The sequence below is a fragment of the Hippoglossus hippoglossus genome, chromosome 7 (genome assembly GCF_009819705.1).
Source record: "Hippoglossus hippoglossus isolate fHipHip1 chromosome 7, fHipHip1.pri, whole genome shotgun sequence".
Lineage (NCBI taxonomy): Eukaryota > Metazoa > Chordata > Actinopteri > Pleuronectiformes > Pleuronectidae > Hippoglossus > Hippoglossus hippoglossus.
The window spans coordinates 4859616-4876070 of record NC_047157.1 but is presented as its reverse complement, the minus strand read 5'-3'; the positions used below and the strand labels follow the sequence as shown (position 1 = coordinate 4876070).

The following is a 16455-nucleotide window of genomic DNA, read 5'->3' as shown; positions in this document are numbered from 1 at the left end:
GCAAAATGTTGCACAGTTATCATCAAATGCACTTCCTCTTTTCATCCATCATCTGGCTGCTGAGTTTGAGCTAAAAGAAACATTGTACTGCCATCAATCATAAAGCTTGAGGGGAATATAATGTCAGGTGGCTGATGTTTCGATTATTATTTATCTTTCAGGATGCTTCAGTGCAGCAGGTGCTGTTTGACTACCTCTGCATTCACTCCATGAGCTCCCAAATCTCCATTCTGCAGTGTGAGGAACCATTTGAGTTTGCTGATCTACTGCTGCTGTGCTCATGTCGTAGCAGAGGCGGGTATATGGGTAGCAAAGCGAGATGCCGACAAGTTCAACCACAGTCAACTCTTCACCAACTACACATGAAGGAAACACAGTGACTGTAGTCAACGTCAGCCGGCGTTTCACTGGTCGTTCCTAATTTGAGCCGCTTGCGGAGTGAACGCATATCAAGGGCCACTCTTGTTGACACCGTGGTAACGGTGGCTAGCAGTGCTAAATATCACACGTAATGTATACAACACTGAAACCAAAGGAGAAGAACTAAAACAGACATTTACATTCCCAGAACGTCACTGGTCGTAGAAAAGTGTTGAAGCTTGCTGTTGCAGCAGCAGGTGAGAGCGACGCTGCTGCAAAGAGGAAAGACAGATATGGCCCTATGTTCCTTTATTATCCAGCAAAGTACCCTGCTTTTATTCTGAAAAATGCTCAACAGTTCAAAGGCGTGTTGTTTCTTCAGACACAGCGTGTGTCTGTCGTTTTTTTGCTCATGTTTTGTCTTCCTCTGATTTCCCCCGAGTAGAAAAGCCGTCACTTTTCTGTTCTTGCCAGTCACAGCAGTCAGATTGACTGTCCTTAATCCTGTATTCGTCCATCTCTGTCACAAACTGTCTCTGCAGATCCCATTTAAGAAATGCTTGCTGAAGGTGACAAGTATATCCCAGTTCAGAAGAGGAATCCATGAGTGGGACATTAAGATAGAAAAGTATCTCAAAGTGTGATCTGTGGATCCAATTCCTGTGTTTCTGCACATACATGACTAAAATATCAATGCTGCTTTGCTTTATTTCCTGTGTGTGTTTGAGTGTGTGCATGTGTCACACTGTTTCCTGTAAGCAGAGGGCTTCCACAGCATTACTGGGTCCCTGTGCGACACCACCAATGACAAAGAGCATGCTGGTTGTCTGCAGGAGTGCAGAGGAGGAGCGTGCAGTGGGCATGGGCGCCACATACTCCCAGCGCCGCTTCACGGGGTTGTAGCTCTCCACTGTGCCCAACGGCGTAGGCTCATTACCTGCAAAATGGAAAGTTAAATGTTAGGATGACAATGCTAATCAGGATTAGCCAGTTTACATTGACAACAACTGGAAACAAACAGATTCCGATCTTCAAATTTATATCACACACATATGGATAACGTGTACTTATCACACCTCCCATCAGCAACCTGTCCTCTAAAAGAGAAATAACATCTCACCTCCTGGGCAGGTGTGCACACACACATGTAGGCGTAGCTTCAGGAGTAGAGACAACTTATTAACTCAGTCACAGACACACAGTGCACTAATATACATGTAAACACGCACAAATGCAAAGAATCCAAGCTAACACCTCCTACAGTGATGAAGAATTCTCATGACTCAACTCCCCCTGCTGCCATAAACCCACTACAATGTTCTTTTTATATCTATAAGTTATTGTTATTGCACAGTATGTGGTAAACTGTAGGTAACAGCAGCCGATTTACAAATAACTGCAATTGAAAATGTTATCCAGTACACACTGTTTTAAAGCTGATCTACACAAAAGTTCAACCAAAATTTGAAGTCAGTGGTTTACTGTGATGGACAGTGAAGGGACACACTACCTTCTATAGGTCTGAATTTATATAGCTTTTCTAGTCTTGATGACTCAAAGTGCTTTACACTAATACAGTGCAGCACTTTCTCTATGAGAAAGGCAGATAAGGGGTCCAGAATCTTGCCCAAGGACACTTCGGCATGCGAAATGGGGAAGCTGGGATTGAAACCGCCGACCTTCTATTTAGAGGATGACCGCTCTAACCCCTGAGCCACAGATACTGCCGAGCCCCTTGGTGCAGCTGGATAGCATCACAGTCCCGTAGCCTTTAAATCTTGGAAGGCCTTAGGGCACTGCTGAGATTTATCATAGCACTTCTGTAACTTTGTTGTACCCGTGATGGTCACTGCAGCTGAACCAAATATCTCTTTTCTTTATTTCACACATTTTTCTTCCAAGTCAAAAACCGGGCACCTGCATGAGCCACAATGCAATCATTTTGTATTCATTTCATGTCGCCTACATTACTGTGTTTTAGTAGCTGCTCCACAAACTCCACAGGCTGACACCAACAGGAGAGAAAGAAAATGACAAAGACCTAAAAATCCAAAGAGCGTATTCAGGAAAGACGCTTTAATATATCGACCACATGTTGGGTGTCACCAAGGATTCAACTTGCTCCTCAGCTCTGCTCTGATCTTCCTTCTTCTTCCTCTGTCTCTCTTTCCCTCCCCCTCAGCTTCTCTTCTCCACCTCAGGTGCTATCCTCTCTGACATTACACATGCCAGCACTAAATTGTTGCCGTTTCCATGGAGACCTTCATCACAGCAAGTCCCCAAATGATATGGACTGGTGAGTGTGTGTGTGTGTGTGTGTGTGTGTGTGTGTGTGTGTGTGTGTAGTCATGAGTGCGGATACATGTGTGTCTTCATAAAACATGAGGAGCCGAGGCCTGAGCAGCACCAGATTGCTTTGAAAAGTCCGACTTCAATGTCACTTTGTTCTTTCAACAAAATGATCCCCCCCCTTCATCCTCTTTAATTCCATCCATTATCTCCTCACATTATTTGGTCTTTGGCGTCATTAAGTCCTATTTCTGGCCTCATCTTTCTTCTTCTTAGTTTTTTTCCCTCTTGTTTCCTTATCAAATTTTTTTCTAAGAAACATTTTTCTTTCTACTTTATAAGACTTAAACCTTTTCATCTCCTTTCACCTCAGCTCTTCTTTCTCCTTAACCCTTCTCTATTCGACTCTCCCTCTCATGTTGGCTTCACTTTTTCCTCTTTGATGTCTCTCATGTTAAATTGTCTTCCTGGCTTCTGCTCCTCTCACCTCTCCAACTCGCTACCTCTCTTGCATTGTTCTTTGTCTCACCACATGCAGACTAGAAGACAACCTCAGAGTTTACAAACTGAAACAGGACCAGCAGCATTTAATAAGTCTCCAGGATCAAAAACTCAAGGAGTAATGTGGACACCAGTGTATTTTAAAACTAAAACGTATTGATGTGGAATGTGGATGTAATCACAGTGCAATGACCAAACAAGATCATTTGCCATGTCTGTTTGAAGCTTGCTATCCTCGCCTGCAGTCTGATTTACAACTTTATATACACTATACTATACTAGACTACACTACACTATACTATACTGCTATCTATAGAGATAGTACAACCTTTAATTAGTAGTTGTAGTAGTAAACAGACCTGAGGAAACTGAAATGTAGAGGACCAGACTATCTCCACATAGACTATTTATGACTATACTATACTATACTACTATCTATAGAAAGCTGCTTAGTTGTAGTAGTAAAGCTAGGAACAGACATTACGGAAAGCAAAACCTAGAGCACCAGTCTATTTGCACATAAACTATTTATGACTATAAAGACATGTTTTTAATGTTTTGTGACTTTCGTATAATAAGACTCCATCAGAGTCATTTGCTTCGGAATTTCATGAAAACACCAATTTGTGGGCGTTTTTTGCAGCAAAAAAAAGATATCCATTACAATTTTGTTAATTTATATCAAATTTTACATGGAAAATACAAATTACCTCAAGAAAAAGAATACATTCAGATGTGTTGGAGGTGAGTGAACCTCAATAGAGTGAGGTGAACTTCAAATGAACTGTGGCTTTGCACTGAGATCTGATTGGATGGATTATAAAATAATTCTCATTCATGGCACAGCACACTATTCCACCCTTTGCCATCTTTAGATATTCAACATAGATGAAAGAGTCAGAGGATCATCAAAGTAATTCAAATCCATTCTGATGGTTCCATGACCCTCTTGTACCAAAATGCTGACAAGACAGGAATCATTTAAGTACATGATCCACCGTCAAAGAGACTCAAGGTTTCGTACAGCTTTTCTCTACCCGTCACTGATCAGCAGCAGCTACAGCAGCTCGATTGGTCTTTAACCTAAATTCACTCACACTACAGCGCTCCTCCGCTCCCTTCACTGGTTACCAGTGGCTGCCCGCATCCGCTTCAAGTCACTAGTACTTGTGTAGCATGCTGTGAACGGATCCGACCCAGTCTACATCCAGGACATGGTCAAACCTTACACCCCAGCCCGTCCACTTCGCTCTGTATTGGCCAATCGGCTTGCTGCTTCCTGACTGCAAGCTAAACACTCAACAAAATCACGACTGTTTGCTATCCTGGCTCCCACATGGTGGAACGAACTCCCCATTGACATCAGGACATCTTCCGCCGCAGACTAAAGACACATCTTTTCCGACTACACCCTGGTTAAAAGGTTATTTCTCATAACATTTGTCAACTCTGGTGTTTATACAAAAAATGTATAAATACAAAAAAACATTGTTTAGTTTAGTTGCACTTAGATATTGCACTTACATGTAGCACTTGTAGTTTTGGCTTTTTTCTAATGTATGTAATGTACTTATTGTAAGTCGCTTTGGATAAAAGTGTCAGCTAAATGATGTGTAATGTAATGATCAAATGCTCAATGAGCTTAAGAGACAGTTTTTCAAATACATACTGTGACATAATGAATAGCATCAATGCTCTCAACCCTAATAGTGATGTATTTCTGAAAGAGACGGCTCTGTTTTCATTTGTTCGATTGTATACTGAGGATTTGAGGCATGAACTATTTCAGTTCACCCGAATCTTAGAAGGAAAATACAGACGGGGATGCAGAGACCCTCTGGTACTGTAGCGCTGGTTCTGTTCATTGAGCCATACAAAGAAGTGTGTTTTTTGAGCTCTTCAGACTCAGCAAAATAGAAGTCGCGATCCCAGTGAGTACTGCTTCTTGTGAGCGGAGTTTTTCTACACTGAAGCTGGTGAAAACTTACCTCAGGTCCACCATAGCTGATGAGAGATAAAGCAATATGGGTGTACTAAGTATCGAGTCTAGGAGGGCAAAGACATTGAATTATGACTCATTTGTTGTCTATGTGAAATTCTACAAAGGAAAATACAGATTAGGATGCAGAGACCATCTAGTACAGTGAAGCTTGTTCCGTTCGTAGAGCCTTATAAAGAAGTGTTGCAGCAAAGAATGTGCTGTAACTTGAGCTGAAGCTAACAGGAATGTGTTTTATTTTTGTACTTTAATAAACTGTAATAAATACCAACCAAAGTATTATATGTTGGGTTTTTTGGTGCACTTTTACCTTATATAGGCTACTGAACTAAACATTTTTGAAAGCTTGAACACTGTCTTTGTCTCTTTTGTCCCGGGTTGAATGAGCCCCTCTGACAAAACAACTGGCCCCAGCCTGGCCCCCTCAGTTAAATTGGTCTAGAACCACCACTGCAAACTGTTTTACAATATACTGTCACCTTTTTATTGTCTGTGTGCTGGACGTTGTGTGAAGATGTTTTAATAAACAGTCTATGGTGCAGAGTGAATTTAGAAAACTATGTGTTCATCGTACCTGGTTTATCCGCAATACAAGATTTTGTAGTCAATGCTTTTTGTAAAATGAAACTAAATTTGTTTTATTACTGTTGACGTGTGAAGTTTGTGTATAAGTTTGAATCATTTACTGAACTGTAGTTATTTTCTCATACATTATTATTTGGGCTATTTTAGAGGTCTCTTAAGCAATGTTCGCCGGTTTATTCAATTTGTATTCATATTGAAGGTGTCGTGGGTCCACATATTTTACATATGTACAATGCCAGTTAACATCATCTAATTTGTTACAGAGCAGCCCACTTTCGGGAGCTAAACAGACAGCAGACCCTAATGCCTAGAAATGAATGCATAATCAAATTCAGCACAGGCATGTGGATACTAAGGGAAGGTCGACTGCTAACATGAGGAATGAGCTCCCAGTTGACATCAGGACAGCAGAAAGTCTACACATCTTCCGCCGCAAACTAAAAACACACCTCTTCCGACTATACCTTGAATACAAAATTTTAAACTAACAATTTAGTAGCACTTAAATGGCACTTACTTATAGCACTTTGTAGTTTTGCTTTTTTGAAGAAATTGTACTTTCTCTATTCTTGTTGTTCTGGGTTTGTACCCTCATGGTTGAATGCACTTATTGTAAGTCGCTTTGGATAAAAGCGTCAGCTAAATGTAATGTAATAATTAGCCAAGTTTGGCAAGTTTGCCAAGACTGGGGCATGCCTGCAGGCATGCCCCAGTCTCATTTGTCCTTCCACTGCTTCATGATGTAATGTAGTATTGCACTGTTGATTCACTTAGCCCCTCCATGCAAACTCTCTCATTTTGTCACTCTCACAAACACACTGACGATGGACCCATCTATCATAGTCAGACAGGCCATCGAGTATCGGGTAAATCCAACCGATCAGTGGTTTTCACAGTCCATGTCTTTCTCTTACATCCTCGACTGTTTCCACGAGTGTTGCTCAGCCCCGCCCATCCTGAAGCTTACAAGTGTTTATTTCTGTTCACCTCTCTCTGACCTGCTGTTGCTTCTATCAGGCAGCGAGACAAGAGCCCGGCGCTTCATTATAAACTGGAGCCACAACAAACCTGTAGCCGAGCTCATGGCTGTGTTTGATCTGTGCTGTGAACAGTGTCACTACATGGCCTTTTTTTAGCACTAATTCTTGACCTCCTCGCTCACACTGCACCTATCAGGGGTTTAGAGCAGATCTGGTGTTTAGTCCCTGCTGGCAGATGCTTGTGGATGTATAGTCAGAGATTGACCTCTGGACAGTCGCAGACAAGCTACAGCTCAGGGAAGCTGTGCTGCTGCAGGACTCTCCAGTGCAGACTCGGTAGCAAAAGGTTTATTTCCTGAACGCTGGATTAATCACAGCTTTCATCACATGGTTACTTAAGGACTGCCTGATTGATCTCACCTCTGATTTGCACAAATACTTATTAATTCAACTCAGAAGAAGCCTCAGAAGAATCCTTCCTCTGTGCAGGAGAGGGGTTGAGAACCTATTTCTGATGCACCTTGTTGTCATTAGAGGTAGCTCACTGGAATTTTGACAGTAATTAATTTCTACATAAATGCTCTTATCTGTCTGTCCGTCTCGTCTGTCTCTGTTGTATTTGACTGAAGGTGGGGCTCAGTTTATCCTCACACAGGAGGATGTCAGAGAGGCTGTGGATCACATAACATCACGCAAAGCAAAAATACAAACACTTAAAAAGACAAATACTTAAAAAAAATGTTAAGGTCCAAAAGACATTTTGCCAAATCTCTATTAACACCTATCTGCATATGAATGAAGACCAATTAAAAAGCCGATAGCTGATGCATTTTGGTCAACGTGTTCCTGCCCAAACTTGATTGGTCAAACTAGAAATGAAAAATCTGAATGTCCCAAAATATAGTTGCTCGCCTGCAAATTCTGATGCAAAATATATTTTAGAGAGATTACCAGCATCTACCAGCCCCCACCATTATGTGTTTAATATAGAATGCTTGTTTGGCTAATTACAAATTAGTAAGAACACATCTAATTTGCCTCATATCATAAAGTTCTTTTGGATGTTCAGGTTTATTGATTTCTTTGAAATGTGGTGATATCTAGACAAACACAGTCAGAACCCAAAACTCCACTGATGCAGCCTTGATATATATACAGCATTAACTGTATGTTAACAGTAAAATATGAAACTTAACTTCAGAGAATGAAATATGGCAGCAATGAAGGTTAGGTTTAATGCTAGAGCATAATCTATCTCCAAAAATGATGAAATCTTCTGTTCTAAACGGTATGGACAGATCAGAACCAACAATGACTCATCACAGAGTTCACTGAGGTGAGACTCAGCGGGATTGTGATGGAGCACGTTTGTTAGCTGCCCTGTTGACCAGCTGCTCTCACCTGGCCTGCTGGGATGCACTTCACTGGAAATGTCGGACAAAATATTCAAGAACAATAAGATCTGGTGTCCACAAAGTGAAGAGTGGTGTACACCCAAGAGTTATTGTGTTTTATTGTTACTAATGCTGACGATTCACCAAAAATGTGCATTATCTACAGCTGTTTGTGAACAGGTCTAGTGACTTGGACTGTCTTTAGACTTATGAACCAGTTTTAGACCTAAAATACTTTGTCAATTACCCTAAGACAAGAAACATTATTTAAGCACTGACACATAACTGAGTCTTGAGGGTTCTTCTAACTCGGTCAAGGCTAGGTAAAGATGTTTTGTGAATATAGATGAATATGGTAATGTACCTTGACCCACAATGTTTTTAATTGTAAATCATATCTTTAGTGTTTCAAAAGCACAGCACTGTGTTATCCACAGAAACTTTAGCAACCTCTGTTATCAACAACAACTTAATACTGAGTGGCAGACTGGATCACTAATTAGCTGCAGATACAAAGCCTGTCAAAATGGAAGAGATTTACCTATTTAACCTTCATGTGCTTGAGTGTGTTTTTGATGTTTTTGATGTCCTCTTCCATTTTACACAAACCTAATGAAGTGCAAACTAGAAATCGAGCGAAACAAAGCAGCTTTAAAAGTTGTGTAATAAGGTCGTGACATCGCTTGGCCTTGTGATGTGAAGCACAGTATTAGCAACAAGAATAAAAAGTGCTTATGATAGAAAAACACAGTGTATTTTTCTTTCTAGAGATCTACAAATCAGAATAATTCATCTGTATCTGTCTACAACAAACTGTAAGAATACCAGCATCAACATGCAGCAGTGACTCACTAAGCAGAGACAAGTCATTCTGCCTGTTCAAGGTATTTTTCATGATTTAAAGGAAGCTTCGTTGAACTCTTTTTATGCCTCTTTATCATAACTGTACATTTACTAAGCTTTAATTTAAGTTAACCTTCATTTATTCAAGTCTCGCTTAAGAAAGCTCAGAGGTTAAATAGATAAAAAGTTCTGTGCACTTGTAAAAAACAGCTCAGCGCGGAGGATACTTTCAAGCATATTCCCATGAGTAGTTTTAAACAAAGTGCAGTCAACCAAAGGAGAGACTATCCTTTTTAGCAGAGACCAGTTCTCTTCAGTGGGCTTTCACACATTTTTTTCCGAAGATACTTGTTGAACCTGCCCCAGTTTCTTCTGTGGATTTTAGCTGCCTCTGTGTTTTCTGTCGCTTCACGTGATCCCTGATGTGACTATGGTTGTATATGTTGGCAAGTTGTTTCATGCTGTCATTTAAAATATCATCAAGAAGAACTATCTATCTCTCTACTACTAGCAATCTGCATATCAACGATGACCAGTGGTGAGTGTCCGCAATAATGAATTGAATTACACTGTTGTAACTGTGGTAAATGGTGTAAAGATGGGAGCAGGATGAGATACATTTATCTGCACAATGTAGAGCAGATAGTGTAGTAAAATATATGATTTTTTTTCAGTTGTATAAAAATCAAATCTGAATTTGTTGTTTTTCGAGCAACATGTTCATTTAAGTTTTGTAGGCAACCTGGTAGCACAGTATTTGGATGCTTTAGTGCAGTAAATAGAGTTGAACACATACACATACAAGATGGTATTGTCTACATTGAGATATACATTTTTAATGTAGAGTTAATGACTGTGGACCAAATACTGATCCTTGTAGGACACCTTTATCAACCCTATAGTAATATGATTTTAAACAGTCAGCCTGTTTCAGATGAGTTAAGCGTATACAAGGAGTAGGAAACAATTTGCTATTTAAATCGAAACATACTGCATTATATAGTACTTTTCTTGTCTTCACAACCACTCAAAGCACTTTACACTACAAGGTACATTCATCTGTTCACATACACATTCATACAGTGCTTCCATATGCAGTGCTTGTGTGAGTGTGTGTGTCTGTGTGTGTGCAACTACATTACAGATGCTATTTGATCTCTGCAGATGTATTTTTCGTCTTTTATTTCCCAAGTCAAAAGGCAGAAGGTTTGAAATGTGCCATAAACAGCTATGACTCACAAGCCCCCAAATACCCCCATGGATTAGATGGAAAGAGTCACAGCTGACACACAAACAGAGCACAATATATCTACCTCTTTCCCTTTTACTCCCCCTCAATGTGTCATTTTCACGTTAGCCAACACGGACACGCACATCCATTTCATCCCGGTACCTCATTCAATACTCTCTTTCCTTTCTCTCTGTGGTCTGCTGAATTTCTAACTGACTCTTTCAACAGGATAGAACTGGTGTTTTCTCACTCACACACACACACACACACACACACACACACACACACACACACACACACACACACACACACACACACACACACACACACATATGTCAGTCTGCATTATTGACTATCACTCTGAGGTCTGCACAGAGAGAAGTGGCTTAAGTGAATAAGGCCTATATGGGAATGTGTTAAAAAAAACAATCTAACGACGAGGTATTAATTAATTTGAAACAAATTATAGCAAAATTCTTTACCAGTCTCTACCACATTGGTGATGTAACTGAGTGTGCTTTGAATAACTAGAGTGAAGGTTGAGATAACTGTGAGCCTCTACTTCATGTATTAAACATTTAGGCTTGTATCCTTCAGGTTTCTGCCTTTCTGGTCGGATGTTTTGTATTTAAACATCACAGAAGAGGATAAACATGATGGATGTGACCTCTAGGGGGGTGTGGCTGCCCTTAGCGTATGTGCAGAGACAACTCTTCATACTTTGTGCCACAAAACATCAAAAGTACAATTAAACACGCTGCAGTACCAGTGTAAAAGCTGCTGATTTCAGAAAAGGTCTCATATTATTCTGCAATATCTCAAAATTGAAGCTGTATTGATTTGAAGATGACAATTGAGAGGGAGAAGCAAAATAATTTCCCATTTAATATGGGGTGTTAACACCAGTTTGCAAGTGTATGTGTGTGTGTGTGTGTGTCATCGTGCTGATGCGTGTAGATGCAGAGAATAGAGTCAATATCTGCTTAACAAGCATGTCTTCAAGGAAAGCTGACCTCAGATTAATTTGTAGAATTGCTCATTCTCTCTTCATGCCAGTGTGTTTACTTTAACAATGCAGCTCAGTCGAGGAGAAAATTGAAAGTTAATGGACATCCAATTCGTGTGTGTGTGTGTGTGTGTGTGTGTGTGTGTTGTCAATGTTCGTAATAAATCAGAGCTGTGCTGTTGAGTTGCTGTGAGTGAAGTCTGTGATTACTCGCAGTTCAGCATAAGGAAATATTTACATGTCCAATACTTAGTAGAGACATGACTTTGATTTACCTGGGCAACATGATGCAATATCATCGCCCTGCAGAGCCGGACAGCCCCTGCCCATCCCCCGTTCTAGACGTACACATGTGCAAGGTTCCAAACGTGTACAAATGGAAGTATAACTAATGGTAAGCTCTGAATGTAAATGAATATAGTGTAATTTAACAAATTACTTTATTATTATTTATAGTTTAGGAGTAAGGCTCATGTTTTCTAAGTTAGCTTTGTTAATAAACAGTACCTTAATGTGTGTGTGTTTACATTTTGTATTGTCCAGACATGCTGCATAATATATTTAAGATGTGTTGCTGTTTTTAAAGAGACACCAGAGGTTGTTGCACTCCTCTGTCTTTCGCTGACTATGCCAGCACAATGGTAAAGGGTAATTGATACAGTACATACATTTAAGTTGAAACTCTATTGCACTTTTTAAAGCAACTTATAATTGAAAAGTATTTTCAATTATATGCCTTTTGGAGATCAGTTCATATCCTTGTACTCACTTTAATATTCACAGTAACAGAAAGTTTGATCGGGGTGCCCAAACTTTTGATAGACATTGTAATTTTCTCTAACATATGCTTTTTCCTCAAAGAAGGGGTTAAGGTTGATATTGTGTGTATTATCCTAGTCATTTTTTTTTTTTCCATAGTGAAACAGAAAACTTTGCTGACAGGGTGGAGATGAGATCAAAACAAGAAGAGTACCAGCCATTATGAAAGTGCCCGAGGATGGAGCAGAGGCAGCAAGTAACTTATGATTGCATACATGCAGGGGGTGTCCCCAACATGTAAAGGTACAATCATAAAGTGCCCTTTCATGTGATATTGGTTTAAGTCATTTGTAAATCCACCAATAAACATGCACAGCCATAAACAACCATTGAATCAAAAACTATTTTTGCAACTCTAGCATTTCCTAACCCTCCTTATCTACACTCACACCAATAAACTACATTAAACTGAATTAATACAAGTTTATGAAATTCATGTGTCCTGCAACGCCATGCCACTAAGGGAAGGAAACTGAACATCTAGTATTTGTATTATTTCAGCACTCTATGATAGACAAATAAATGGACTGGTAGCATATCAGTGAACAGCTTTAAGCAGCACTCTGTTTCTCCAATCAGATTTTCCATTGCTGTGGCCAAAGGTCAAACAAAAGCTCTTCAAGTTTCCTACTTTATACACAAGTTGAGTATAAAGTTAAAAAAATATATATATAGTGTTAATATCCGCATATATGTGTGTAAGCAAACAGCTGTTTAAGATTTATGTTCATTATATAGGCATACGGCTGTTTTAACTTAATAAATGTATATATTGATAAATAATTAATAATTAATCAATAATAATTAAATAAATATCCATGAACTTTTTATAGAAGACAAAAACATGTATATATAGATATTTATAATGTTGGCAGCCTTGGTAGAGTTTGGTATGTGAAACTGGTGGTGCGTGCGTATTCTACTATTTTACATTTTCCATCTCTGGTTTAAAGGGACAATCCATTTCACATATGAGGATCAATTTATTTTTCATTAGGATTACTCGGCCTGTGAAAATATTTGCATAATGCCTCATCTGACTTTGGAGACAGTGTTCTAAAGTCAGAAATAAATAGACATTTTACAATGAGAATTTACAAATGGAGTCGGAGACATGGGTGTTAACCAGGAGCAGGAGACTGTCGACATAAAACTACATCCTGTGAAGCAAAGGTCACATGACCAATGCTGGTAGCTGAGCAGGTGCTGCTGCTACCGAGTTAATCTGCGAGCACTTTTACAGCCAGTAGATCTCTATCTGCCGTGCAAACTGTTGAATGTTATCTTACTCAACAGACTGGGTGTGCATTTGCCAAAGTATGCTATTTTAAAAAGTGGTCCAATTGAGAAACTGCAACTTTTAGACAGAACTGCTGACTTAAAATGAAGGCCTAAGATCAGGGGAGTAATGGAGGTAAACGCAAGTAAACACCGTTTACATACCTTTTTAAAAACAAAATAGCGTTTACGCACCTTTTATGGTGGTTTATTTCACTTGTTACTGTGCGGTTTTTCAAGCTTTGAGTCAAATTCAACACCATTGTTTACTGAGCATTATATGACAGTTCAGAGCAGAACCTCCCCTTGCCCTCGCCCCTTCTCACTGTTGCCTGGCACCTGACCCCTGCTCTCTCGTCTCCTGAGCGTACAGCCCTCGCTGCTTGCACACTCTCAAAGTCCAGTCTCTCTTACAAACTGAGCAAGATTCTGTGGGTCCTCCCTGTATGAACGGTTCCATGTGATGCAGCAGCTCATCAGAACGGGAAACAGACATATGATGAACTTTTCATCTTTTCCCTAACGGGATCGAAATGATAGTAAGAAATGAAACGAGTGCATGTACAATCAGATGGTTGGGGAAAGCTGGAAACTTCTCAACAAAATCTCATTAAATATTTAGTGCAGAAGTATTTAAACTCACAGCGACAGGGATAAAGATCCTTCACTTTTTCAAACATCCAGCAAAAAAACACAGCTAACATTACAAACTGCACATGGTAAATGGTGGTTGCTTTTTTATCAGTTATTAAGATTATCGACATGCCTTTGTGAAGTATGATGAGCTCAATCAGGCTTAATTTGTAAAACGTTATTAGCTGGATTGATCTATGCTAACAATGTGAATCGTATGCTTTAAACAGTTCAAACTTAATTTCCAATAATGCTGGCTGGACATTAACTTGGCCATTTTCACAATGAATGCACCCTGTGTATTTTGTTATGTGTTATTACACATGCATTCAATAAAAAGTACAATATTTGCCTCTGAGATCCAATGCAGTAGATGTATAAAGTAACATGAAATTGCAATACTCAGGTAAAGTAGTCCCTCAAATTTGTAAACAGTAAATGAGTAAATGTACTTAGTCAACTTCCATCATTGTTTACCCCACACAAGTACAAACAAACAATAACAATAAAATGCTAATTTATTGGTCTATATGATTCATTTTCAGTTGTTCTAGTCTTCTAGTCTATATATAGTCTTGTATATGGGAGACTGAAGTTAATCCACCTTTGTAATCATGGGTTTAGAGACCAGCCCGAAAATGATGGTTCACCCACCTTTAGTTTTTACCACTACAGCAGTGCTTAAGATGGATGAAAAAAATCTTATGTTATGAGAACTGTGAAAAATATTCAAAGGGATCCTTAAATGTTGTTTTCAAAAAGTTATGTTTGCATGATCAGTAACTTAGCTTGCATCAGATCTGTTTCGCACAAGTTTTTTTTTGCATTGCTGAAATAAAGTAAGTTATGAAAGTAAATAACAAAAAAATACAACAGGTTGATTGACAGCTTTGTCTCTAATTGTCACTTCTGACTCATCTTCCCAAGGCCATTGGTCTGATGTCGCAGGTCACAGGGGTTTGTGAGAAAGGTCTTGGTAGCCGAGCCTAGAAGCTAGAAAGCTAATGTCACCGGAAGTGTTGGTGTTTGAGTTTCAATTTAGAAAAGGTTCAAATGAATAGATTTAAGTACTAATTGGTTATTGACATTTGTTCTCTTATGACAGTGTCGTTGAGCTAAGCCCTATCATCATCATTTTTCAACCTGACAGGGAAACACACATATACATGTGTTATAGTTTGAGGAAAAAGTTTGTGATTGTACAACTTTAGTAGAAAAACAAAAAAGAACAGACAGATGTGCAGTCACATACTATCACACACATTGTTGTGTTTTACTTGTGTTGTAATATGCCAAAAACACACAGTATCTTTGGTTTTCTACACACAGATAATTGGTTTTCTACACTGGGCTAAGGCCTTTGTAAGGTATGTAGCATTAATTAACAGAAAAAAGGTGCAGCAACAATGGATGTTATTCACTACTGTGACCTGGTTGTTGTTCTGTCTCAACTTTCTTCCCTCTTCAGTCAAAGGACAGCGCAGTATTTGACTGAGAGAAAAGAACACACTGATAAAAGAGCAGTAAAAGAATGGAGGTGCTGACCTAGACCACCTGCTGCGATGACCCGTCCTCCCAGGCAACCTGCCACAAAGTCAGCCCGCTTCTCCCTCATCCTGGACATTCGGCTGGGTTTGATCCAGATGCCTGTTGGAGGAGAGAAGACAGTCAGCCACAACAGAAGACACAAGTTTCTCAGTCTGAGGGAATAACTACACACCAAAGCATCACATTCCATTGCATTCAATTGGACAATATTCTGCTGCAATATTTGCTCCCATTCAGCCACCAGAGCATTAATCAGGTCCAACAATACTGTTGTATCGCTCCTCGTTTTATACCACATGATTAGGGATGATGGGTTTATCTAAATTAGCTGGAGATCCTGTCTTTTGTCCTCCTGTTATTGTTTGCAAGAGCTAATACATCATGATGACATAATTCTTATGATCATAAATCATTTGATCTATTATACGCTGAAGGCATTATAGGATGCAGCTACAGCTTAAGAAAAACCTTTTTGAAATATATGCATGGCATTTGGGATTTCTTTGACTTCACTTATCATATGACATCATATGTTGTTATATGATGATGTTATTGGGTTATTTTGTCCCCAAAAGACTCACACACAAATGCAAGAGGTAATCACCACCAACAGGAGTCAGCTGCAAGACTTATAGTTGAGCAACACCAGGGGTAAAGCTCTCATTTTAAGGACTGATTCTCTCGCCAACACTCACATACGTACAATCATGAGCTCTTGAAGGTGAGTATACAGAAAAATAGAAGCAAATAGATTCCAGGGTGACTGTATCACCCTCTCTGATGGAGAGAGGAGTTCATCAACTTCATAGAACCTCAGTATGTGAGACGAGCAGGCTGACGTCTGATCTGACGTCTCACCCGACCACCACAGCTGCTGCCTGGGATAAGCAGCATGATGGTGGATCACAGTATCGTTCAGTGGATAGATGGATGGGTGAACAAATGAATTTTCGTTTGACAACACAATAAGCCTCGTTCCAGCGAACAGA

The 16455-nt window shown here is 39.5% G+C and overlaps 1 protein-coding gene across 3 annotated transcripts in view; it reads right to left on the bottom strand.

Moving 5' to 3' along the window:
* Positions 1 to 427: 427 nt before the first annotated feature.
* LOC117765090 (kelch domain-containing protein 8B-like) overlaps positions 428 to 16455 on the bottom strand; it is a 165511-nt gene continuing 149483 nt past the window's right edge. For 2 of the 3 annotated variants that reach the window (XM_034591350.1, XM_034591349.1), the window contains exons 5-6: positions 15464 to 15565; positions 1101 to 1297 (exon numbers count right to left, since the gene is read on the bottom strand). In XM_034591350.1, coding sequence (XP_034447241.1) covers positions 1101 to 1297; positions 15464 to 15565 — 299 coding nt within the window. Of the gene's footprint in view, positions 1298 to 15463; positions 15566 to 16455 lie in introns of all 3 variants that reach the window. The other variant, XM_034591351.1, reaches the window with a different exon arrangement.